The sequence below is a fragment of the Lethenteron reissneri genome, chromosome 24 (assembly GCF_015708825.2).
Source record: "Lethenteron reissneri isolate LAM-NWPU_2019-01 chromosome 24, ASM1570882v1, whole genome shotgun sequence".
Taxonomy (NCBI): Eukaryota; Metazoa; Chordata; class Hyperoartia; order Petromyzontiformes; family Petromyzontidae; genus Lethenteron; species Lethenteron reissneri.
The window spans coordinates 8,229,275-8,256,856 of record NC_083802.1 but is presented as its reverse complement, the minus strand read 5'-3'; the positions used below and the strand labels follow the sequence as shown (position 1 = coordinate 8,256,856).

Sequence of the window (27,582 nt, the reverse complement as noted above, 5' to 3'; positions counted from 1 at the left end):
CACAAAAGACGCGAACGAGCATATACTGCAAACAATTTTTTATTTATTATGTTCAATGCGGTGACTTCAAAGTAATAACATTATTTTTTTCAACTCAACTTCCTTGTGGAATCGTGAGCGCAATCTCATGATGTGGTTCTTCGTGGCCGCTGCGTTTAAAAACTGGGAGCCCTCACAACTGGGCTCGGCAGAAGTAATGTGACATTTTATAAATGAGGTTTTTTTTCTGCGTCCAGCCATTGGTGACCAGGGTTGAAGATGGCGAGAGCTGCAATACGAACCCAGTAGACCAGAGTTCGATTCCCACTCACAGCCAACACCAGTTAGGATTATCTGAACCGGTCCTGGGCCTCTCCCCTAGGTCGACTCAGCCTCAAATGAGTACCGACACAAAGGGGACTGGGCATAGTGCTGGTCACCCACCCCCCACCCTCTCCGTGTGCAGTGCCGGCCTTCATAGGTGCTCGCTAACAGCACTTGGCCCAACACTCTGTTGAGGCTATATATATAGGTTTACATCAGAGGCAGGATCTGCAGCCAGCTTCTCAGCGGCATTAATGGCCGAGTGTGTCCAAACACGGCCATTGTGAACTTCTTGAGATCAACCCAGACGCAGGGCTCGAACCCAGGATCTCCGTAACGATGTCACTTATTAAGACGATACACAATGGCCATACATAGGCAATCACACTAACTTTTAGAGAGGTGATGTTTGAATATATTGTTATTGGGATGGCATGAACAGCTCATTTATGACAGAACTATTGTCTCTATTGCCTTAACAGGCGACAAACTGATGTAATATACAGCACTGATGCTTCACATTGATCTGGATATTGAGAATCATATTCTCTTACGAGAGACATGGACTGCACAGCCAAATATATGACTGTCAGCGTGTTTGTGTGTATTTTGGCATGTAGTGTGTATTGGTGTGCAACTGCATGTATGCAAGTCTGTAGGTTTAAGTGTGTATATGTGTGCTTAATTATGTGTATGTGCATGTGTTTATATACCTATATGTGCATGTATTACACAAACCCGGCGACCTGAGTTCCAATGCCCAGCCACGGCTAACATCAGTAGTGTCCATCCACACCCATCCTGGGTCTCCCCCAAGTCGACTTTGCTTTAAACGACGAGTGCCCCGCACAGTGTGTAAACATCAGCACTGGGGACACACAACGGTGGCCCAATGTGCTGTAGGCCACACCACCCCTTCGTGCGCTGTACCGGCACTCACAAACAGCACTCACCCCAAAAGTCTGTTAAAAGACTACACGAGGATATTGTTTTTGCGTGCCTCTATACGTGCGTATGTATTTGTGTATGTACAGAATAAGCACGTATACAAGTATGTGCATTTAAACGTGCGTGTATGTATGTACACGTGTGCGTACACGGGCTGTCTGCGCATGTACCGGCGTGTGCGCGAATACAATAATGCACTGGAGAACAGCGGGGGCGGCCGTCCCACAGTTCACTGCCGACCGGCCAATCAGAGTAGCCCGGTCCACAGGTAGAAGCACGCGGCGTTCACTAGGGCCTCCAGGTGTGGGTAGAGGTGCTGGGTCAGCACGGACCCACACTCGGCTGCTGCCGAGGGCACAAGGCCTTGCTGCTGCTGCTGCTGCTGAGGCCACTCCCTGAACACAGCCTGCATGCTCTGGGGGAGAACACACAAGGCACACACACATAGACAGAGTGAGGAGTGCAGCACACACCCACAGATGGTGACAGACAGACAGTCAGAGATAAACACACATATATATACAAAGACAAAGATCGTATAACCGTAACAAACTGTTGGGGAAAGTGCTGTTAGCGAGCATCTATGAAGGCCGGCATGACCCGCTGGGTGGCCAACATCACGCCCGCCTGCCTTTGTCTCCCTAGCAGTTATATTTACACATCACACCAGGCACTAATTTAAGGCTGAGTCGACCCAAGGGAGGCCCAGATATGTTGCAGATAATCGTCACTGGTGTTGGCTATGAGCGGGAATCGAATTCGGGTCGCCGGGTTTGTAGCACAGCGTGCCAATCGCTACACGACCCCCCACAGAGCGAGGAGTGCAGCGCGCACACACACACACACAGATGGTAACAGACACTCAGAGATAAACATACACACACACGGACACGTGGCTAGACTTACATGCAGAAACAGACACCGACAGGCAGAGGCACACGATAGACAACACACAAACAGAAAACACAAATGCCTGGTGATAATTTTCATCTCAAAACACTTTACAGGTGTCCACTCAAGACATATACAGTGAGACAGACACAAAGACACAGATGAATACAGAAACAGAGGCATACATGTTGACACACAATCCCAAAACGCTAGACACAGATACAGGCACAGAGCCACACACTGAGAAACAGACACAACAAAGACATATAAAACACAGGTGTGCATTGAGACACACAGCGAGACACAGACGGGCATAGTGAAGACACATGGAAACACGGATATTTTAATTAATGCTTTAATGATGAATGGGGAATAAATGAGGTGCTCGGTTTTAGTCTGAAGTCTGGGTCTCTCTCAGGATGTTCATAATGGCCATGTCGTAGTCACTAGGCTGGCTATGCTGAGGTTTTAGTGTTTGAATCCAAGATTTCGCCGCCACAGTACAAACAAAAGCCAACATTGTAACAACTCTGTTTATCACTCCATTTGGCTGAGCGCACCTCTGAGGGTTCAACTTAATTTGCACTTCATCGGATTACCGGCACACGGCAACACCGCTCTTCACAAAGCATCAAGGAGCAGTGCCTATTGCTGGGCTTATACATAGCGATTGAAGGAGGAACACCTATTACAATAAAACCTTATTGAAATGGGCCTGTGGCATCGACTTCCGGGACAGTTCCTTCTCAGGAGACGTTGTTTGCGTTTGCCGCGACTCGTGCTCCCCAACGATGCCGACGCATGCAAAGGATCAAGGTTCGAGTCCGAGGTTGCTACATTTTCAGATGAGACAGCCTGATCAATACTGACCGTGCGGCAACATTTCATGGCATCTGGGTCGATGATTACTGCTTGTTAAGGGTGGAGGGGTTGTGGGGGGGAGTGAGTGGAGGGTGTGGGAATGATGAGGCTCAATTAATTAAGATGACAGCAACCAACCCTCTATCTTTCCTATCCCTTCCTCCCCCTTCTCTCTCTCTCTCGGGATACGACAGCTCTGCAATTCCTACAGAAATATTATTTGACCCCGAAAATTCCACTCTGAAGAATAATGGTTTCTGCAGTAACATTTCAATGGGCAATTCTCCCACGTGAAAATGTCCACTCATTGGACCGACATCGTCATTGAATAGTCATGCAATGGAATGGGACTATGTTGTGATTCTACTATGAATGTCGCAAAGCCAAAGCTTCATCAAGACCGGAAGAAGGAAGACTTCATCACAATTCTGACAAAATCGTCTAATGAAGTTGGTTGTAATGACCAGCAAAACGTTGTACTCAAATTGTAAATGTTGGGCGTTTACTCTTCAACACACAAGCGGTATTCTGAAGTAGTAACTAATTTGCACCTTTTGTTTACGTAACAAACCTTACTATTTGGCTGTGTCGGGTGGTGGGTTAATGACACATTTATATTCATAATGAATAATATTGGTTTGCGAAAGCCTACGTGTTAAATGAATGAAGCTACATTCTACAGCTGTCCAGTATTGACCCGGATTGCCACCGAATCGTATGGAATGTAATACGTGTCACTGGCGATTCCACGAGGCTGGTCAGGCCCAACTGAACGCCATGCCAGGGCCCGCAGAGCTCATGGCCAGTCCACGATTCCATAGATCCCTGTCAAGCATCCAATTCGGTTTCCAAGAATTGGAACGCGATTCCAGGCTAAGAATCGTGACTGGCGCAGCTCTAATATACACTGCAAAGCATACACGTGTTTGTCTGCCTGCGCAGGTGCATCATTACACGGAGGGGTGCTCATCTCCATTGGTGGGGCGCGAGAGCTGGTCGTGATAATGTCATTACGATGATGAGGGCCTGCGGATGTTGTCAACAGGGCAAAAACCACCGTTGACTTCCAACAAAGCGGTCCCTTCACATTGTCTACCCCACCCACAGACATGACGATCATGATTATGTTGTTGATCATGTAATTCCACAGACTAAGTATACTCCGAAATGGGATGTGAACTTGAACTTGCGAGACACCCCTGGCCCGATTAAATTGCCAGTGGCAAAGGCGATCGCACGCGATGGTTAAATAAAGGATGTTGAGTTACGTAAAGCCATCTCTCAATCTTTCTCTCTTTTCCCCACCTCCCACCCTTCCTCACTTTAATAAAATGCCTGCAGCACTCCTTGTTTGACTGGTCTAATCTGTATTTATTTTGTAAAATAAATAAACAATATCGAATGCTTCTAGGAAACAGTGGCACTGATGATTTACTGTGAAATGCGAACACATACGATGAAGACAAGGATCCCCCGTATAGCCTTTAACAGACTGTTGGGGCAAGTGCTGTTAGCGAGCACCTATGAAGCCCAGCACGATACACGAGGGGGTGGGTGGCCAACACTACACCCAGCTGCCTTTGTCTCCCCGGTGGCGATGTTTACACACCACACCAGGTACTCATTTTTTAGACCGATTCACACACGGACATTTACTTGTCATATTTTATACAAAGACACATTCACATTCAAAACACACGTAGGTGTGTATACGTAAATATCGTTGATCCAACCGCACCATCGCTTCCTTCCTCTTGACAAATCCCTCAAGTGCTGCAGAGTCAACAACTGACAACATTAGGTCTGTTCTTAGTCTCATCAACACAACCTGGCGGCTTTAGTTATTCCTAATGTGTTCACCCTTGCGATCATTTACCTTCAAGGTCTTCACCATGGTCACCAACCTGGCAGGTGCCACTACAATGTCCGTCTCGATATCCTGCCCTCCTTTTCAATGAATACTTGACCCACCCCTCACAAACTCCTCTTCCTGATGACATCTACAATATCTTCTTGTTACATTCCCAACTTCGAAATTGCTTAACCCCATCCTGCCATTAAAATTATCCTCCACACACTCCTGTATTCAAAGGACAAGGTCTCTTCGAGTTTGTATTATTTCACCAAAGAGCTGTACTTAAAAATAGACGTTATTTTTAACACCTTAACAGACATTTCCTGTAACTACAGTTTACCTTGATTTGAAGCTTTCTAACTACGTGATTTTACCGAAAGAACCAAAGAGTATAAAGTTGACCTCTATTAATTTAAGGTGGTTTATGCAATCGATGGCAAATGTTCCCTGATAATGTAAATATAATCTCAACTTCCTTCTCACCATCGCCATTATTATGCATATTAATACAGCATCAAAGCCATCTGGTACCTTAACACAGAGACAAAGATCCCCCACATATCCTTAACTGACTTTTGGGGCAAGTAATCTTAGGGAGCACCTACGATGGCAGGCAGGGTGCCGTGGTGGCGAGATGTTAACTACCTTGGCTGGTATACAGAAGGTACATGAAGCGGTGGGTGGCATTAACTACACCTGGTCGCCTTCGTCTCCCGAGTGGCGATATTTATACACCACCCCAGGTACCCATTTGAGGCCGAGTCAACCTAGGGGAGGCCAAGGACCGGTTCAGATAATTGTTACTGGTGTTGGCTGCGAGTGAGAATTAAACTTAAGTCACCAGGTTTAAAGTGCAGTGCGGTAACCGCTGCACCACCACTCCCCACACACGCACACATAAACACAACTGTACACTACATAAAATAAAAATCTTGACACATTTTCACAAATAAATGTTTGTTCAAATGTATACTTGCCGAAGTCAAAATGTCTCGCCACCGAAATGAGCACCACAGTATTACATTCATCTTTTTCTGTTGCTCTGAGCCAGCAACAGAAATTTCACGTTCCTACAGCGGGTGCCATTGAAGTAATTGCATTTACTACCAAATAAAACCATCGATGTAAAATAATTATAGCAAACGATCAAATAACTTAATAAAGTCGACCACGAAGATGGACTCAAGGGATGGATGAACAAAACAAGCCATGAACAAGGAGCTCGGTAAACGAATGGAGATATCTATTGGAGAGACACAATTGGAAAACACATCAGAGGATACATACCGAGGGCAATTGTGTAGGGCAGAAAACAATTAAAGTGGCGAGCGAGAGCATTTTGGGAGCGATTTTGGGAAAACTAAAGCTGACGATGAAAAGCAACGTACCGATGTGCCTACAGTAGAATGTTTGTCATCTGTGTGTATTACCTGCCGTGAAATATTGGTCAGAATAATGCACGCCGACATAGAAGATGGAGCAAAAGCAGAAAAGTGCAAAAAGACATATGGAGAGGTGCATGCTTGGATTTGGACAGAGACAGGAGGATGAGAGAGAACAAAAGAAAGTTAGCGACATCATTCTGGCCTCACAGAAAAATGGGTTTCGGCAGGACATGGTGCTACAAAAGAGTTCATGGTTAGAGGTTGAAGCCAATGACAGAATCGCAGCGAAAGGAGAGAAGACGCCTGGCAGAACGGAGACGAACGATGAGATCAGCTCCGATGAGCACGATTGGCTACGTACGGTGCAAAAGAAGTGCAAAGTGCGTACATGCGGTTCGTGTGCAGCAGCAGCTAAAAAACGGAATGCTGCATTGCATGATCGGGAGGAATGGTGACGGTTTGGGGAGGCCTTCGTCCAAGCAGTGCAAACAAAATGGTGGCGAATGAACGATCCAGCAGCGGAACACAAAACTTAAGATGGACGATAAGAGTGGCAGCCGGTTCCTGCACCGCACAACAAAATTCTTGTTTCCCACAAAACGGTGCTTATTTTACACAGACCTGGCAAGAATAATGATTACCATTATAATTATGATTAACCACCGACATGTAAACTAACACACCTACATGCATTATTCACACACACACATACTGTATATACATACAAACTTGACTCACTGTGTGGTTGTTGTGAAGATCAACATGAACGAGCAGACAGCAGTCGGGGAACTTCTGATTCAACACCGCCTGAAATACAGAACAGGAGACCAGGATTAGCATCATGTATGTATGTAGAATTAATTTCGCATCGTACATAGCCAACTGTGCTAATCGGATGCGCAGGTGAAGGACATACTAAACAATAAGCAATCTCAGCAGTCTAGACGATTTAAAAGTGCATAGCTCCCAGTGGCTTCCGAATATCGGAAAGAAGAGCGTTCCAGACGACCGCAGAAGCGCATCTGAAAGCGCCACGCGATGCAGCGTTTGACCCACGCCCCTCTGCAAAAGCAGTGGATGCGCTACGGATAGACCATGTCACCACGTCAAACTGCTAGGCCATGCCACATGTCACCACCCCCAGTCTTGATTGAGACTCGGATACAGGAGTTTCAGGATCAGAGTTGATTGAGATTTGACTCCAAGAGACCAGGCATGGAATGGGGGCAGCTATGTTGTGAGGAAGTAGGTGGTACGGATTTAGGATGGCTGTATAGATATATGCCGGTGGGTGGTGGAAAAGCAGGTTAAAAATTATTTCGTATCATCTTTATCATGAGCACCGTCTTATAACAGAAAAACATACAACAAACTAAATGTTTGGGTAATGTCACTTTATCGGAGTAGGGGACAGAGCGAATGTTAGCACGATATATTTTATTTATATTTTAATATGGAATGTGTCCTGTTATCAGGCGGCCAAAATCAGGAACGTGGAGAGATTTTGTTGACTTGCCCCTTGTACACCGTTGTCATATGCAGTCCCTTAATTATATTTACTTTTATCATTGCTGTGGGTAGGTGTGTGTGTGTGAAGGTCAGATTCTAGCTAGGTCGGTAAGTATTTAAGTATACGATTGCATAAATATATGTATGGAGGAGGTGTGTAGAAGCGTATGTGTATTTGTAGGGGGAGTATTTGTGCCGTGTGACTGTGTGCATGTGTGGATACGGGAGTAATTGTGGTTAGCGCGCTGCACTATGAATCCGGCGACTTGAGTACGATTCTCGCTCATATCCACCACAAACAGTGACGATTATCTAAATCGGTCCTGAGCCTCCCTTCTGTCGACTTAGCCTTAAACGAGTACCTGGTGTGATGTGTAAACATCGCCACTGGGGAGACAAAGGTGGCCGGGCGTGGTGCTGGCTGATCACCCCCTTGTGTGCCGCATTGGCCTCCATAGGTGCTTGCTAACAGCACTTGCCCCAACAGTTGTTAAAGGCTATACGGGGATCTTTGTCTTTTTTGCGCGCGCGTGTGTGTGTGTATCTGGGGGATGTACCAGGTACTGAACGCTGCCGTCAGCATTGTTGAAGAGGCGACAGTTGTGAGAGAACCTGCCCTGGAGCAAGCGGATGAGACCCTGGTACCAGGATGGAGCCAGGGTCTCAAAGAACTCCTGGGACAAAACACGTAAACAATGGTGCAAGGTCAGGGTCAGAGTGTTAACACGTCATAATCAAGGGTAGTGTGTCACTGTTAAAGTGGTACTTCAAGAATTAAAGTGTCACTATCAGGAGTAAATGTGTCACTATCAGGGTTTATGTGTCACTATCACGGTGAACGTGTCGACCCGAGTGTCAATGACCAACACAGTCACTCACTGTTACCGTATAGCAATGATTGTGTCATGGAGAATGTCACCAAGTGTGCCAGTTATTTGATTGAGTGCTGTTGATTGGGTCACTGTTCCACTGTGTGTGCCACCGACTGTCACTGAGCGTGTCACCACCGACTGCGTCACTGAGTATGCGTGAGTATTGTTGAGCGTGTCACTGTGTGCCACCGAGTGCGTCAGCGAGCTTGTCACGAGCGAGCGAGTGAGTCACTGTGCGTACGAGTCGTGTGTCGAGCTGCTTGAGCGGCCTGCAGCTCACGGCCTCCACGAGCTCCCTGAGCTCTGCCTGGCTCAGCGGGGTCAGGGCTCGCAGCGGCAGCGAGAGGTCTCCCCCCCCCGCCGCCGCCGCCGCCGCCGCCCCCCCACCGCCACTCCCGCCCCCGGCTCCCCCACCATCCCCCGCTCCACCCAGCGCTCCACCCCCACTGCTGCCACACACAAACACACACGCACACGCGGCGGGGCAAGAGGTCAGTCTGTGTGTGTGTATATATTTTATATATATAAATTATGTTAGGACCTGCATCTTTACCTCATTGGTCAAGGCCTGCTGTACCATCAGGAGGCCAGGCGTTAGGTCATTCTATGCCTCCCGGGTCCCTGACCCCCTGCTCATGATCATTAGAGACTTACACGATGGTAGGCAGGCCTGGGTAACGCGACATGACAGGAGCTAGAGCCTTTCCCCTGGAGCTCAGATTGTGACAGAGGCACGCCCCTGGCTCCTAGACTATTTAATATTGTTGATATGGTTAGAATGTTCGACGACAAAAGGCTACAAAAATACGAGGGTACTTGTGTTACGGAGCACAGAACACTCCGTCTCCTCTCCTTCCATGAGTGTGTTTGTATGGATGTATATATGACCGCGTGCGTATTTGAAAGAGTTTTCATGTCACGATGTGTTTATGTGTGTCTGCATATGGGAAGTGCTAGTGTAGCGGTCAACACACTGCATTACCTGACGTGGGCCTTCCCTATGTTACATTGAGTATCTAGCGCGGTGTGAGAACATCAGCACTGGGGAGTCAAATGTATCTGCGAGTGAAACCGGCTCACACTACCGACCGATGCGCCACGCTGGCGTTAACCGGGGCTCGCAAACAGCAGTTGCCTCTATGGTCTTTGCGCGTGCTGGAGGCATTTTAAAAAGTCCGTGGTCGAAGGAAGCAGTAAAAGAGTTCAGCCAAGCCCTGTCTTATTCAAACTATGAGCTAAATTATTTGTATTTGACCAGTTAAAGCACACCGAGTTATATCGTTCTTTTTCAGAAGCAACCTGGCTACAAGTGATAGCTCAACGAAGTGGCTTATCGTGTGGAAATTGATTTCAGCCAAATAATCTAAATACATGTTTCTCAACGTGAAGGAAAGAAAATATAAGACCGAGAAAAAGTTACCACACGATCACAGGGAGAGAGAGACATGCATTCTCCAAATATACAGCAGCCGTAAGGGTGGGTACCGACCCCACAACCTCCTGCATACCAGGTGAGGGAGTTAACATCCCGCCATCGCAGCACCAAAACTACAACCTCCAAACCCCACACCTCCACCCCCCGCCCCAGCCACGGCGTTCTCACTTGGCCAGCGACGAAGACGCCGATGTCAACGTTGCTGCCGAGGGAGATGCCATCGGCGGTGCCGGGGCCGCGTAGGCTTCAGAAGTGGAGTCGGCCGCCAGGAGCAGCCTCTGCCACAGCGAGTCCCGGCGGCACTGGGAGCGTGCCAGGGCGACCACCGAGCGGATGCGCGCGAGCGCCGACTCCTTCTCGCTGGCGAGGAGTGGGAAGAGCGGGAGGTGCGGCGGGGAGGACGAGGTGGAGGAAGAGGATGGGGATGTGGAGGAGGGGGGCAGTGGCAACTGCACGGCACGCGGGAGGGGAGGGAAATCGACTTTGAATGGCGTTGCTGGTCGTGGTAGTTTTGTTGATGGTGACGGAGGTGGTGGTAATGGTGAAGGCGACTGTTGATGTTGACATTGGCGATTACGACGGTGGTGTACACACACACACACAATACCCCATTCAGCCTCATTAACGACGATAACAAATGCTGTTTGCGAACCCTAATTGCATAGCACAGTGGGCGAACCAAAACGTCACTGCTCCCCATTACACACTCACTGGCAGTTCCCTGCTGCTCTTCTGCGCGTGCTGTTCGCGGGGCCCTGCTGTCACCTCTGCTGCTCCATCCGTGCGCCTCAACAGCTGCTGCAGCAGAAGGGGGCACGCCTCTGACCTCTGCTGCTGTTGCTCTTTCATGTTCTCCTGCTGCTGCTGCTGACGATCGTCGTCATCATCATCGTCATGCAGCTGTTGTTGTGTCAACTGTTGAGGCACTTGTTGCTCCTGCTGTTCCTGCTGCAGCTGTTGCAATTGTTTCATCTTCGCATGCTGCTGCTGCTGTCCATCGAGTTTTTGCTGCTGCTGCTGCTGTTCCTTCAGCTGCTGCTGCTGCTGCTGCTCAGGGCGGTAGGAGCGGGGGAGCTTGCGGAAACGACTCATGTCGGCCGTGAGGCGCGGGAACAGCTCGCGGCAGCTCGTCATGACCAGGCAGTAGAGCAGCCTGAGACACCAGCAGGCCCGGGGAAGGGGGGGGGTGTTATAGCGGGAGAGCGAATGAGTAGAAATTAGTGGTTTAGTCATTAAAACACATCATTTGGTGTTGCTTCTGCTGCGTGTTGGCAGTGGTGCACAAGCAGAGTTAACAAAAAACTCCAACACATTCATCTTAAACACTGTGGCCTTGAAATGAAAAATATATACATGGCGAAGTTTCAGCAAAAGGGAACCGAGAGTGTGCTGGTGAGTAGGCGAGCGAGTGGTTGAGTGAATGAGTAGATGGTTGAGTGAGTGACGTGGTAACTGACAGTGTGCGGGTGAGTAGGCGAGCGAGTGGTTGAGTGAACTGGTGAGTTGAGTGCATCTGCCCATTCAATACTTCAGATCGGAATGCTGCTGCTGCTGTGGCTCAGGCTGCTGCTGCTGCTGCTGCTGCTGCTGCTCCTGCTCATATTGAGTGTACAGGTTCGAGGTGTCTTGCCTCACGATCAGCGAGACATCAAAGTCATCAAAATGACGAACGCCATCGGCATCCTTATAGGAGCCCGACCTGATCACATGGCATATGAACATGTAAACACATATGATGGTACAAAGACAAACAAACACAATAAACACTGTACATGTATGTTGAACTTCTTTAACACTGGATGCAGCCAACCGTGCGAATCAGGGTGTCGGGGTGCCAAGGGTAATATCAATGGTAAGTGATATCTGAATCAGTCATGGGCAACTCCCCCCTTCATCAAGATGCAGAGACTGATGATTTTTGCTTAATTTAGGAGGAAATTGGAGATGGAGAAAACAAGGGATAAAGCTTAAAGAGACCACACACAAATGGGTTCACAACCCACTTGCTGTACTGTCATTTCGTCACATGACACCAACGTGGGTTTCGGGATTTCAAATAGACTGGATTGCAGGTATCATGCACCGCCACACCCCTGGCTGAAAGACCGGACAAGTGGGGTCTTTAATTTCTCGTCGATTATGTCGACATTGACATTTCTTCAGTGAAGGTTATTCCTCCTTGAACGCCCTCGACTCCCGGGCACGCGTCCAGTCTCTCAACCGGCAGAATGCCGTCGATTGTTCAGTTTTCATCTGCAACTTATCGTGATGGACTGTTTTTGTCTTGGTGTGGTCTGGGACTGTTCTTGCTGTTGTTTCGCTGCCTTGCCCAAGTTTGGGAATTGACGTACTTATGCAATTTGAATTTATATACTTAATCTATTTTATTTATTTAGTGATTTGCTTACCTCTCCGATACTTTGCCCGACTATTGTGTTATTTTATTGATTGTTGTTGTAACTTTCTGTCCTGCCCCGACTGAACGTCTGTGAAAAAGAGCTTTATAGCTCATAGGATTTTCCCATTATACAGAAATATTCTGATTATGCACATCCAGACCACTCGTACCACCACAGCCTCACTCTAGATCAGTGTTCTTCACTAATTTTCAGAGAGCGGCCACTTTCGCCGACAGGTCTTCATCAGTGCAAGGGCCTCTACACATTTGAAACCATTGGGTTTGACAGCATCACGATGAGGCCGTTTACACATTTGTGTATTGCCGGGGTGCCGCACGTCAGGGACCGCACTAACAGGCCACCAGGGGCCGCCAGTGGCCCGCGGGCCTTGCAATGAAGAACACTGCTCTATATAGACACCATCAGCACCGAGACCCGGCACCACGCAACGGGGCCACCACCACCACCTCCCTTCCTCCTCCTGCCCCCAGCACCTGGTGGAGAGAGCGACGAGGGCGAACTCGAGGGCCAGGCCTCCCGGGGAGCAAGGCCCGGGGCCGCTCTCCATGGTGAGTGGCTTCAAGCCGTAGGTGTGAGCATGCTCCACCATGTAGGCGTAGAGCTGGGGGGCGGGCGTGCCCCCCACGCTAAGCTCCAGCTCACCTGCATGCAGGAAATGAGGGGTGGAGGGGGGCATGGGGGTCATGAGGTATGAAGCAGTGAATATAGCAGTATCGTAATCATCATCATCATCAGCAGAATCAATATTAGCAATAGCGGCAAGAGTGGAGTTGGAATTATCACAGGAGTAACAGAATAATTATCACCATCTTCGTCAATCCCCGTGTCCATCCCCATGTCTGCCTTGCCACCACATGCCCTCCATGTGCTTCTATGCGCCTTCCCGTGTTGTCTGTGCCTCTCAATGCCTCCCCCCCAGCCTCTTCATGTCTTTGCTCGTTCTCCATGTCCCTCTCTTCACCTTCCCTCTACCTCACCATGACCCCCTCACCCATACCAACCCGTAACTCTCCACACGTCACCCCGCCTATCTCTCCTTGCCTCTCCCTTTTCTCACCAGGTGCCCTCCCGTCTTCCTGGTTGCCGCCCTCACCTGTGAGCAGGTGGTTCCGCCCGTACTTGGGGGCGCTGCGATGGGCGCGTGCGAACCGGTGCAGGAAAGCTCCCAGGGCGTACGAGCGCGGGAACGTGAGCTGGCGGCCGAGCAGGTAGTGGTGAGCGACGCGCAGGTGGAAGTCATGGCTGAACGAGTGCACGTGCATCAGATCGCGAACGCGCTCGCACTCCTCCGTGAACAACATCGACAGCTGTCGCACCAACGGCGGCGGCAAGAACGCGGGAACGGATAACAGCCCAACACAGGGCAGCAAGCAAGGTAACGAGCGACAGCGAAACACAGGGCAGCAAGCAAGGTAACGAGCGACAGCGAAACACAGGGCAGCAAGCAAGGTAACGAGCGACAGCGAAACACAGGGCAGCAAGCAAGGTAACGAGCGACAGCGAAACACAGGGCAGCAAGCAAGGTAACGAGCGACAGCGAAACACAGGGCAGCAAGCAAGGTAACGAGCGACAGCGAAACACAGGGCAGCAAGCAAGGTAACGAGCGACAGCGAAACACAGGGCAGCAAGCAAGGTAACGAGCGACAGCGAAACACAGGGCAGCAAGCAAGGTAACGAGCGACAGCGAAACACAGGGCAGCAAGCAAGGTAACGAGCGACAGCGAAACACAGGGCAGCAAGCAAGGTAACGAGCGACAGCGAAACACAGGGCAGCAAGCAAGGTAACGAGCGACAACCCAACACAGGGCAGCAAGCAAGGTAACGAGCGACAGCGAAACACAGGGCAAGCAAGATAACCAATGACAGCCAAACACAAACCAACGCAGAAAGGATTGATAGTGGAATAGAGAAATTGCAGAATGAACGGCAGTCAACCACACAGCGCATACGGTAATCAGAAACGATTGACATGCAAAGAGCAAACAATTGAAATCATTGAAAATGGACAACTTGCCAGCAAAAATTCACCAAACAAGACAAAATTAAAGCAAAGCAACAAAAACAACGTTTAAACAACAAGCACAGCAAATCAAACAGCAATACCACAAGAGCAGTAAAAAAAAACAACATAGCAACAAGACGGGGCAAGACCGGTGGTGGGGAAACGTTTGACACACACGCGCACACACACACAAAACACACGCATTAGAGAACATCATTGACAGTACAAGGTCTACTGCTTTATATATGACTGTCAACAGTGTGTAAATGTGTTCAAGTGTTTGCGTATGTGTGTGTGCATTCACGTATTAAAGTGAGCGAGTGTTTTTAACTACGTGTTAAATGGGTGTAAAAAGTATGTTTGTACATGTGTCCCGAGCATTGAACTGAACGGAGATAAAACATAACCACAAACATCATTGCAACACCATTCCCATCGTCTCTATCAACACCACCAAACCACGATAATTCACCACAATATTCGAGGTTATTGCATTTACACCATCACAATCACGCCCATTCACATCATGACCGTTGATAAACCCCATCAGCACCAACACAAGCACCAGCACAATAATGGTCACCAACATCAGCACCATCACCATTTCAATGAAGCAGATTAGCACCATTGTTAATCGTCCAGGAACATCAACAGTGAACGTGACGTTGACAACAGCAAGGAAAAAATGCCGAAGACAGCGGTAGGCAACAGGAGGCAGACGACAGCGCAGAAATAACGCTAGTAACAGCAAAGAAGCACAGGGACAGTGCAAGTTTCAGTTGCGTAAAAGGAAACAGCAGAAGAATCACCACCTCGAGAGCCCATACACCCCTTTTATTGAACCCTGGCAGTAAATCCTGAACAAAAAGTTTACAACAGAACCCTACAAATCTCAGATGAAGTTGCTATCAAAAACAGAAACCGGTCTTTTCTTTAGTAGCCATACACCTAGTCGATGTGCCCCAGTCTGTCTCACAAATGTTCTGATGTTTCTTTATTGAGAAGAATAAACAGAAAGACAAACTCGACTTGACTGCACCACCTAGCGATGTCCCTCCCAAATACTTTAAGACAAGGGTAATGTGGTCATATCACTAAAGCACATTTCCTGTTCACTGTTGTTTTCCATCGTTTTCCAAGCTGCAAATTCATGACACGGCCCAAGCATGTGTCCATAAGAAAATAACTCGGTGGTTGGGGTGCAAAATGCTTTAAATATTATTTTAGCCTGATAAATTTAGTGTGCGTACATCCAAAACAAAAGTGCCTAAGTTGGGCTCAGATTCTGAAGACGCTTGTACCTGGAGGCTGGCTTCATCAGTTCATAACGACTGAAAGTTATTGATAAACTACAATCGTGGATGACTTGACCCCTGTTTATTTTCTCGCGTCATCTTTATAAGAACAGTCCTGCGCCGGGGCAAAAAAAATATCAGCACTTTACAGGGGCTGGGAGCGGCGAGTTGTCTCTAGATAAACATGTGGCGATGGAAAAGTCTGTGTCCCGATATAGAAAGCAATGAACGACCTTGATGAAACTCTTCTGCGCATCTACATGGTCCACTTAGAAGTGCAATGCACTTGGGTCCAGCGATGTCCCATGGCTTTCCTGCCTGGAAGACCTCATGGCGTTACTCTACAAACCGCTCATTGACAGCCGATTTTACTGAATTGCCACTCGAAATCCACCGTCCCCACACGCGATTCTTCAACTGTATAAATGTGGAAGGTCTGGAGACGGTTTTCTGGATTTTCTCCAGAATTCTTCGACTTGTCTCCGATTTTTCTCCACGTTTCTCCGCAGAATTCATTTAAGTTCCTCCATGGTACGTGATTGAAGGCTCCCGTCAACAAGTGGCAGAATTAATCTGTCACCAAGAAGTTTGGTGAAATGTATACAATTATTCATGTAAACATAATATTCACTGCTCTTTGGTTCTTTCGGTAAAGTCACGTAGGTATAAAATAAAATACAATTATTCACTGCTTTATGTAGCCCACTCCTGTGTCGTGTCATCTACTTTTCCATCACCCTTCGTGGCCCAATAATGAATTGGCGCTGGTTAATTTTCCCTCAATGATTGACCAAATGAGCTGGCAGTGGAGGGGAAGCACGTTGAGGGGCCTTGGCTCTACCATCTGCGAATTTAGAGGGCTGTGATATTCTAAAAGATTGGAAGGTTTTGAAAAAAGTTATAAAAAAATCATGGAGGAATGTCATGAGAGGAAGCATTGAAGAAATGGCGAAAATGAAGAAGGCAGAAAGATAAGTTGCAAATATTAATTTTAAGGTTGTGCATAATAACTGTGAAATATCATGATGCCTATATGATAATGAATGTGTTTATAACATCAATGTTACAGATGATGATAGTGATTTCCTGATGTTGATATTGCTGTGATGCTGTTGATGATGTAGTTTAGTTTGCCGATGTCACCGATTTTGATTTAAAGCTTTCATGACTGCAGGGATTCATATTCTTGGTTCTTTCGGTAAAGTCACGTAGAAGGGACATAATAAAATAATACAAATAAAACATAATAAAATAAAACTTCTCACGACGTTTCGGCCACAAGCAATCATCATCAGGTGTGAAATCCACAGCAAGAAAAATTGCTGTGGATTTCACACCTGATGATGATTGCTTGTGTTGCAATCGAAACGTCGTGAGAATTTTATTGTTTGATATTTTTATTATTTTATTATTTCCCTTCTACGTGACTTTACTGAAAGAACCAAGAATATGATGTCACTGATGTTGACACTGGGTGATGAAGATGATTTGGTTATACTGTTGACAACAATACTGCAAATGATGTGAATGGTTATTTTTACATTCATGAGTATGCTATCTTCGATTAATATTAGGATGTTAATGTATACGATGCTGCTGAAAATTATGCTGATGTAGATGACAAAAATATGAATAATATGATGTATTGGTATATAGAAATTCTGCCATAACCCACTGCCAGCAGGTGACATACCGCAGATTCTGATATTGTGCTCCCTTCCACATAATGTTTCATACGCGCTTTCAATCCTATGAAACCCTATCGGGGGGGGAAGAACAGCAAACATGACAATATACTCACACACACAAATACATCAGCAACACCATAACAAAATCACATCATGAAGTACACAACATTTATCCTGTACAAGTTAGCAACAACAGGGAGTTGAGTCAGACATTTTTTTGTTGGTTTAAAAAAAATACCCAGTTCTCCCGAGGTTTGAATTAATACTCCCGATTCTGAGACTCGGTCTCAATCAAGACTGATATTGAAATCCAATGTTACGGAGGAGCCGAGTCCGAGTTGTATTCTGATAGCGGACAGGGGGCTGTGGTGTTCTGACGAGTGATCTGGATGTGCGACTGCGTTGTCACCTGTGGGTTGAGAGACTGCCCGACTGGGAATCGAGAACATTCGAGAGCGAATTGCTTCACCGTGAAGAAATGTCTCTGTGGAGAGAAAAAAGCAAAAAAAAAAACCCAACAGATTAAAGACCTTAGCCTTCGTCCAATCTTTGAACCAAGTGTGGCAGTGCATGCCTGCAATCCAGTACTTTCAAAATGAGGGTGGGTGGTATCACGAGATTCATGAAACTCTCAAACCTGCTTTTGGGTGCAAAGTAGATGTGAGATGAGTAAAGTAAGTGGGTTCAAGAATCCGCCTGTGTGGACCTAGGTGTGTGGGCTTTCTCCAGGTTCCGTATTCCAGTTTCCTCACATGAAGCGAAAGACTCAATAAAAATAAACTAAACAAACATTCCAATGCAGGACCCATCTGCAACAAGAGTTGACTCATCGTTCCCATGAGTCAAATAATGGTGGTCACCCATCTCCATTGGTGGCAGTGAGCCAGTGATGGGAATTCCACGTAACCATGTCAGTGGTCGGTCACTTCAAATTCCGGTCAATGTTGACGTGCCACAAAGCGATACTCATTTCACTGATGCCCAAAGAGATGATGAAGATCCTGATGATGCTACTTAGGATGATGTTGATGTTGCGATACATGGAATACTCAACCGATAACCAGGATTGTACATTCTGTGCCCCTACTGCAGCGACACCCAGAGGGGGACCCTACTTTTTGTTTAAGCTAAAAGAACTCTCAAGAGCTTGTGCCTTAGTCTGGTGTTACGATTCCTCGGGCGTTGCATTATTGAGCTTGTGGTTCGTGGCCAACTCACAATCGGATGGTTGCAGGTAAAATTTCAATTGGAGGAGGGGGAAGGGGTCAATTCAGGCCATAATCATTACGAAGATTACACTATGTAACACAATTTTTGTTCCTAGGTAGTGCTATTTCGTAATTGTTTATGCCTAAAAAGTATAGAAAATGTCTATTATTCCCCACAAACCTTGCTTTTGTGACCAGGATAATGATATTTAGAAATTTACCTATTTCACTGAAAAAACGGGCGAATGTGTCTTTTCTTCACATAAAGTCAGAAAAAAACATATGAATCAAAATTAACATGTATTTATACTAAAGTAATACGAAAATGACTACAAAAAGTTTAGAAGCGAGTAGTTTTTCGAGATTTACGATTATACTGTAAATCACTTTCACGAATCAGCCCCCAAATGTTGTCTCTCATCATGTTCTCGTTATACTGTCCTTGGCAGCGGCGTTCAAAGTCCAGTATATCCTGGTGGAAGCGCTCGCCTTGCTCCTCCGAGTACGCTCCCATGTTCTCCTTGAAGTTATCAAGATGAGCATTAAGGATATGGACTTTGAGGGACATCCTACAGCCCATTGTGCCGTAGTTCTTCACCAGTCTCAACCAGCTCCACATAGATTGACCTTGCGATTGCCCAGGAAGCCACAAACCACTGCGACCAAGCTGTTCCAAGCCGCTTTTTCCTTACTAGTGAGCTTCTTGGGGAATTAATTGCACTCCAGGATCTTCTTTGTCTGTGGTCCAACGAAGACACCGGCTTTGACCTTTGCCTCAGACAGCTTAGGGAAGAAGTCTTGAAGGTACTTGAAGGCTGCCGACTCCTTATCTACAGCTCTGACAAATTGTTTCATAAGGCCCAATTTGATGTGCAGTGGTGGCATCAGCACCTTCCGGGGGTCCACCAGTGGCTCCCACTTGACGTTTTTCCTCCCCACAGAGAACTCGGTCCGCTGTGGCCAGTCCCGCCTGTGATAGTGCGCCTTGGTGTCTAAATCTTTTGTAGTAATTTTTGTATTACTTTAGTATAAATACACATTAATTTTGATTCATGTTTTTTTCTCTGACTTTATGTGAACAAAAACACATAAATTCGCCCGTTTTCTCATTGAAAATAGGTAAATTTCAAAATATCACTGTCCTGGTCACAAAAGCAAAGTTTGTGGGCAATAATAGCTATTTCCTGTACTTTTGAGGCATAAGCAATGAGGAAATAACACTTACTACCTAGGAACAAAAAGAAAAAAATAATTGTTCCACATCATCAATATCAGCAGCAGAAACATGGCGATCATCAGCACCACCATTGTGGTCGTCAATCGTCGCAGCTGCAACAATCTTCACCAGCAGCAAATATCGCCCAGCCTCAACAAAATTAGTCACACCGCTTTAAGGGAAGTCAACCGCAGTCGACCTATGGAGAGACTGGCTCCTGCCAGGAGAACGTTAAATTTGCACTTTTCTCAGAGCCACCAAACCGAGATCAGCACTGTGCTCATTTTCACAGGGAGAGTCCTTGACTTTATCTTGATTTATAAAGAAGCCCAATTTGTGTGCAAGATTTCGTTTGGCCGAAAGAGCCCGCGCACAGCGAGAAGGCGTAAATTAATCATGAATAAGCTGGGAGGTACGGAGCTCACAGTGAGGGATGGCTGTTTATTATTTATGGCCGTGGGTTGGGTTAGGGTGGAGGGGCATGGATGGGTAAGTGAATGAGTGAATCGGTGAGCGTGCGAGTGGGTTGAGTGAGCAAGTTTGGTAAATGTGCGAGTCAATCGGAAGGGGCAAGTTTGTGAGTGAGGATTGGCCGTGTGGGATGGTGGCGAGTGAGGGAGTAAGGTGGGCGAATGAGTCTTTGTATGTTAATGTGCGGGTGAGCTTTAAGTGAGCGAGCGAGACGGTGAGTGGATAAGTGGTGTGTGAACGAGTAATTTTTGTGAGTAAATAAGTGAGCTTGTGAGCGAGTACTGTGAGTGACAAAGAAAATATATATTAGTACAACTATGATTTTTAAAAAGTCATTGTCAATCCGCTGATGAATGGCTCCCCATGCTGTTGTTCACGGGGTTGTTTGACCAGACTTAGCCACAGAGCTAAGTGCTCTGTGGCGAGAAACATCACAGGAATGGTTAAGAATGTAACTCCGCACCACAACATGGAATCGAACTTAGGTTGCTGGGTTCATAATGGCAGTTACGTGCATTACTGCATCATCGCTCCCCGTATATCGGTATCCTTACACGTATATATTAATATGTGCGCGATCGCATGTATATACAGGAAAACATTGTCAAACGCAGGAATTACGTTCCTGGAAAATGCTGTTGGGCAAAACCGCTCTTGACAAATAACAGACCTTACGGGAAAAAATATTGTGTTCCTGGGTCCAAAATGATCACCCCTCCCCTCCCCCCATTTGTTTAACTAATTCTACATGATTTCCACTATTGAGCTACACTCCATTTCGTATGTATTGTGTACACTCCTTCAAATTCACCTCTACACGCAAAGCCTCCTTCTCCATTACTCACTTCAGCGCTCGCCCCTGATATTGAATCGCCAACCAAGCACTCGCCCCTAACACTGTCACTTGAACGTTCACGATTCGCATGCCTAGGCGTTCGTATGACTGACGTCCTCAACGAGTGGACAGCTATATGCATGCGACAATCTGTGTTAACATTCGCGTGGTGCGCGAGCGTGTCGAGTGTGTTACATTAGCACACAAAATGCCAGACATGGGAAATAAATCAATCTCAGTCAATTCATTCACACCATAGTGCCTTCCAACAGATGAAGCATTCCCGCCTATTGCACGCCAATCTTACAACTATCTTAGCAACAATCTTAGCGACGTCAATCCACGTATAGACAAAACATTACCCCCTTTTTTCGGAAAACAGACCTCATTTGGTAAACTCTGCAAAGTCGAAACACGTGTTCGATAATTCCGTTTGGCGAGGTTTTCCTGTACATGGATATATGTATGCATGTGATAGTATATATTTCATGTACGTGTTGGTTTAGTATAAATATGCAATCGTTATGTAAATAAAAATGTGCACGTGACTGCCCATACGTGCTATATACGTCTGTATTTATATGCACATAGTCGGATGCAGTGCAAGTGTGTATGCGTGTGCATGCGTGTGCGCCCTGCCCTCTCTCCACTTTAATTAAAGTAGTGAGGCTAAGTGACACTTGACATTATTAGAAGTGAAGTGCGACATTCATCATGCTGGGCGTGAACACTCGCTAAACAGAAACACTCGCACACACACGTACACATGTGTACACGCACGCACGCACAGGCAAAGCCGACTGCAAGCACAGACACAGACGTTAACCAACCCATACGAATACACGCTAATACAGACAGACTTACAAAGACACCAATGCAAACACTCAAGACATCGCCACAAACGTGGATATAGACACACATGCAAGGATACGGTCTTAATCTCTCAGTAACTGGTCTAAATCTGTATCCCTCTCACACTCCACAGGCAGCGCCTCACTCTCTCTTAAAGCTTTCTTCAAAGCCATCGAAAAAGCCAGTCCCTCTAACACGGTCTGATTGTCCATAAGCAGTCTCCCTTAAGCCATCATTCGGCCTCTCAGAACAACTCTCACCAGCACTCATTACTGACCTGTCAAACACAGGCAGACAGAGACACAATGACAAAGAGACAGGGAATGACCAGGAGAAAGAGTGAGAAATAGTTGAGACCGAGTCAGATGAACAGATACAGCTATGACAGCATAAGAGATAATTGGAGACGGACATACATGAGGGGGTGGGTGGCCAGCACCACGCCCGGCCACTTTAGTCTCCCCAGTGGCGATGTTTACACATTGCACCAGGTACTCAACGGAGTCAACATCGGGGAGGTCCAGGACTGGTTCAGATAATCGTCGCTGGTGTTGGTCGTGAGCGGGAATCAAACTCGGGTCGCCAGAATTGTAGCGTAGTGCGCTAACCACTGCACTACCGCTCACCCCCGCTATATACAACAACCGCCATTCGCCACTAAGTGGCGGTGACGTCACCACGACGATTGTGCCAAGCTATGTGCACGTTGAGGCCTGCTGGCAGGAGGTCACGGGGCAGACCCAGGTGCCACGGATCGACTGAGAGGACTGGCTGATGGAACACCTGTGCCCCCTATTGTGCCACCTTGCTGTGCTTTAGCCACCCGATGCTCTGCTCGTTGTTGTGAGCGTCGCTTCTCCGCCCTCCCTTGTTGTTGGAGAGCGACTGCCTTCAACTGCCCAGTAGCGTCCTTCACGAGCCTCCTCCAGAGGCCGATCCTGACACCACTGGTACCAGTCCTCGCCAAGTCCACTCAGCTCCAGATCCTCCTGTACCACATCACTCCATCTCCTCTCTAGCCTGTGCCGCGCCCGTTGAGCCCCCTCTATCTGGCCGAACAAAAGCTGTTTTAGGCATGCGGAGGCTGGGCATGCGGGCTACATGGCCCAGCCAACGCAGCCTTGCCTGCCGGAGGAGCTCACCGATGGGACTTTGTCCAGATCTTTCAAGGAGCTCTTCACACAATCCAGCCTGGTTACACCCAGGATGGATCGTAGGCAGGCCAGCCTGAATGTTTCTAACCGGCAAAGATGTTCCATTAGGGGGGTCCACGTTTTGCAAGCATAAAGGAAAAGAATGACCATGGCCGAGAAGACCTGAAGCTTTGTACGGAGCAACAGACCAGGTAGCTTCCACAAAGCATTACGCAATCGACGAAAAGATAATGCCGCTCGACTAATTCAGAGCGAGACCTCTACTGTCAAACTGGAGCCGGTCATGAGCACAGTGCCCAGATATGGGAAACTCTCCACTCTCTCCACAACTGCCCCATCACCAATTGGGAGTTTTGGGGGTGGAGTGTCCGATGGAACAAAATACCCAGGCAGGTGCTTAGTTTTGGTGGGGCTGATGGTCAAGCCCCACCTCTTCGTGGAAAGCTCCAGGTTCAGCAGCAGCGCCTCCAACTCCTCTGAGTGAGCAGCAATTACCAAATCATCGGCATACATAACATGGTTGAACAATAGAGAGCCATCCCTTGACTGCACACAGGCATCGATCAGCCTCCCATTGTATCTGTACCAGATGGAAATTCCTCTGGTACAGCCATCGATGGCTTCACGAACTACGTGGTCAAAAAAGATGTTCAATAATGTGGGAGCCAGAGAATATCCCTGTCGCACCCCAAGGTGAACAGGGAATGGCTCCGACTCCTGGCCACGAAGTTTTACCCGGGCCCGATCACCATCATGAAGGTCCTGAATGATCGTGAGCAGAGGGTCAGGGATTCCAAAAGCACAAAGAATAACCCAGAGCCCTACTGATGGTATCATGGACCTTGACCAGGTCAATAAATCAGAGCTGTAGGTCCTATTGTAATTCGACACCTCTGCTGTAGCAGACGGACAGATAATATGGCATCTGTGCAGGACTGCCATTCCCTGAAACCGCACTGGGGCTCCGCAAGCCTCTCCTCAGCGTGCCTGGCAAGGCGAAGTTGAATAATCCTTGCCAGGACATTTCTCGGCATACCGAGGAGTGAGATGCCCCTGTAGTTGTTATAGTCTATGCGGTTCCCCTTCCAATCCTGCGGAACCCATCCAGTGGTCCAGACTGTTGTTATGATGTCATGTAGGGCAGTCTGTGTACAACACCACCCTCCCTCAGCATTTCACTTGGGAGATCATCTCTGCCCGGTGCCTTTCCTGGTCTCAGACTCCGGATCGCTTTAGGTACTTCCTCAACAGATGGAACCTCAGCCAGCCAGCCACTCACAGGGAGTGACTTCTTCCAATATTTGAGACACTGCAGCCACAGCAGGGTCATTCCCACTTTGTCCCACGATGTTTTCCTTGCCGAGGGCTTTCCCCTCCCCCAGGACCTCACAGAAATGCTCAGCAAATATGCAAACCTGTTCCTGGGGGTCGGAGATTGGAACACCGTTTTTCCCCTAATGATGGTAATAGGTGTGGCACTGCAGGTTACTTTTTTGATGGAGTTAAATAGCGATTTGTGATCACGGGCCATTGAGGCAGGCTCCATCTCCTCAGAAACCCGTGACCATTACCCATCCTTGCAGCGCCTCACGGCTCTCCGAACCTCCGAGCGAAGGCTGCGGTAAGCCTCCTCATTCTCTGAACACCTCCTCTGTCAGCCAGGGTATCTGCGGAGGTCTGGACCGTGTACCCAAAGGAGCCATTGCAGCTGCATGAGCCACAGTCCTAAACCTCGCCCATTTCCCCTTGACATGTGGAGGAGTGGGGGACATTGCCAAACCCAGCCGCAAGCGATGATTATATTCTCACTTGCAAATTTCATCGGCTAGCTGAGACCAGGCCACCTTGGGTTTGAATGGGGTCCTGGGTGTACACCCACCACCGGAGTGGAAGAATGGCAGGCGCATCTTACAGATGACAAGTCGATGGTCAGTGGGCAGATCAGCTCCACGGTAGGTGCTGGTGTCAAGGACATGGGCCTGCATCCGCTGTTCCATCACTACGTAGTCCAGCAGATGTTCTTGCTTGGACCCGGCATACTTCCATGATGTTGTGTGGATGCGCCGATGCCAGAACGAGTTGGTAATTACAAGCTCATGGGCTGCACAAAAATCGAGCAGCCTCCTACCATTGTTATTATTGAGCTGATCTGGCCCATGCCTTCCAATCACTCCAGACCAGGTGCCAGCATCATGACCAACTCGGGCATTGAAGTCATCCAATAGGATGACTCTGTCCCAAGGGGCCACTTTAGCTAGCACCTGTGACAAGTCATAGATGGCATCCGACTCATCGGCCTTGCCTGCATCCCTCCACAGATGTTCATCTTCAGTGGGGGCATAAGTTACCACGACCACCACTCCTCGCCTGGGGCTTACAGCTTCCCACACCTCACCGCCACGCTCCCTTCATTGTTTTGTTCAGAAGGGCCACTCCCTGTTGTTTGGCAGTCTCCTCCCCCGAGGAGAAGACTGTCCACACCCCTCATGTTGGCAGGAGCCAGAGCCGGTCCACTGGACCTCCTGAATACCACAGAGATCCAGGCGGTACCGGTCCAGGTCCCGACAGAGGAGTGGTAGCCTCTCCTCCCCAGTGAGCGTTCAAACATTCCACGTGGCCACACGTAGTGGTTTTTTGTTATTTCTGGAGGATTCCCATGGGTAAAGATTCAATCTCCTGACTCCACCAAATGGGGTTTGGTCAGAAGACGTCATAGATGCCCGTCCCCCCGGGGCCTCCGGCACAAGCTTATTAATGAGATATTTTATACGTGATTTAGTGGTAATTAATTGAAGGTGGAGGGGTTACTAGCCCCTCGCACCCATCCAGAGCCCCCATTTGGCCGCTGTGGTGGCTACAAACGCCATGAGGGGAATGGCCAATCTAAATTGGCCCTCCCTCCACGGCACTGCCCACAACAGGAGGTAGGTTATACAGTATTAATTTACACACGTTAATGAATAGCAAAATGCATTGCGAACTTGGCTACTAGAGTTCCGAATCCTGGTCATAGCTGACATAAGCAGTGAGTTATATCCAAGTCCTAGACCACCCTTAAGTTGACTCAGCCTTAACATGTATAACTTCTTTCGTACCATACGTAGCCAAGCGTCCTAATCGGAGGTGCGAGAGAAGGGCAACAAAGCCCTGGAGAGATGAAAGGCAGCTGGGCATGGTGGTGCTAACCATCCATCGTGCATCATGCCAGTTTAAAATGGGACTTCACAAACAAAACTTGTTTCTTACTCTTTGGTTCTTTCGGTAAAGTGATGAAGGTATAAAATAAATCGATCGCAACACAAGCGAGACCGTCATCAGGCAGAACCGATACAAAACTTCAAATCTAGACTAAAACTTGTTCCTACAGTCTATATAGGCTATACAGGGAATGTTTTGTCTTCACATATATACAATTAATATCATGAGAAATAGGGTCGTTTTATTGTCATTGAGAGGCAAGGTTGGCTTTCAATCTCACTCTTACCTGTCTCTGCAGCACAGTTCAATGCTCTCCTAAGCACAACTGTCAATGGCATCTCTTATAACTCCATCCTATTTGGTCTCTTCTAACTATTCTGAATAAATGTGTATTCAATACCACTTCAGTATATCGCCCTTCTTTACATATCTCCTCTCCTTGCTATCTCTCATTAATATAGTAAACCCATCTCCTGTAATCTCATTACCACCTCAGCCGAATGCATTGTTTTTCTAATTCTGTTGTAACAAATGTCAGTGGTTATCTATGCTTGTGAAGGCATCTATCCCCTACTTAGTTTATTCAGATTGCAGCACTCTTCCATCATTGCACATCTTGTACAAATCTCTCATCTTTCTCATTGACGCATCTGAATGGAGTCAACGCTGCATTCACCATATCCACCATCATTTCACTTACATTGTTATCTTTTACATTAACAACTCAAAACCACAGCTTATGTACGTATGCATGTTGAACTTCTTTTGCACCGTACGTAGCCAACCGTGCTAATCTGAGGTGCGGGGGAATAACAACAAACTAAACAAAAAGCAGTTCTCAAGAAATGAGTTTGCAATCTAGATTTAAAAGTGCATAGCTCAAGCGGCTTCCTCGTATCAGAAGGAAGAGCGTTCCAGACGGCCACAGAAGCGCATCTGAAAGCGTGCGATGCCGTGACCCGTCTTTGTTCGCTGGCCAGCCACAAGCCGCTGCGAGGATGACTGAAGTTCGCGTGGATGGTTTATGCTCCTTGACGAGATCAACAACGTATTGTGGGCGATGTGGCAACCACTTTGCGTGGAATGAGTGCAACCTAATGTGCACCTTCTATCGCAACTTACTACCCATCTCTTGCTTACGCCTTTTCCCTCATCTCACTACATTTCTCTATCCTTTTCTATT

The 27,582-nt window shown here is 47.5% G+C and overlaps 1 protein-coding gene across 1 annotated transcript in view; it reads right to left on the bottom strand.

Annotated features, from left to right (window-relative positions):
* Positions 1–23: 23 nt before the first annotated feature.
* SZT2 (SZT2 subunit of KICSTOR complex) overlaps positions 24–27,582 on the bottom strand; it is a 111,537-nt gene continuing 83,978 nt past the window's right edge. The window contains 11 exon segments of the mRNA XM_061557827.1: positions 24–1,666; positions 6,982–7,050; positions 8,310–8,426; positions 8,866–9,073; positions 10,228–10,508; positions 10,771–11,212; positions 11,588–11,758; positions 12,953–13,121; positions 13,573–13,786; positions 17,471–17,536; positions 17,875–17,949. Coding sequence (XP_061413811.1) covers positions 1,499–1,666; positions 6,982–7,050; positions 8,310–8,426; positions 8,866–9,073; positions 10,228–10,508; positions 10,771–11,212; positions 11,588–11,758; positions 12,953–13,121; positions 13,573–13,786; positions 17,471–17,536; positions 17,875–17,949 — 1,980 coding nt within the window. The 3' untranslated portion in view covers positions 24–1,498.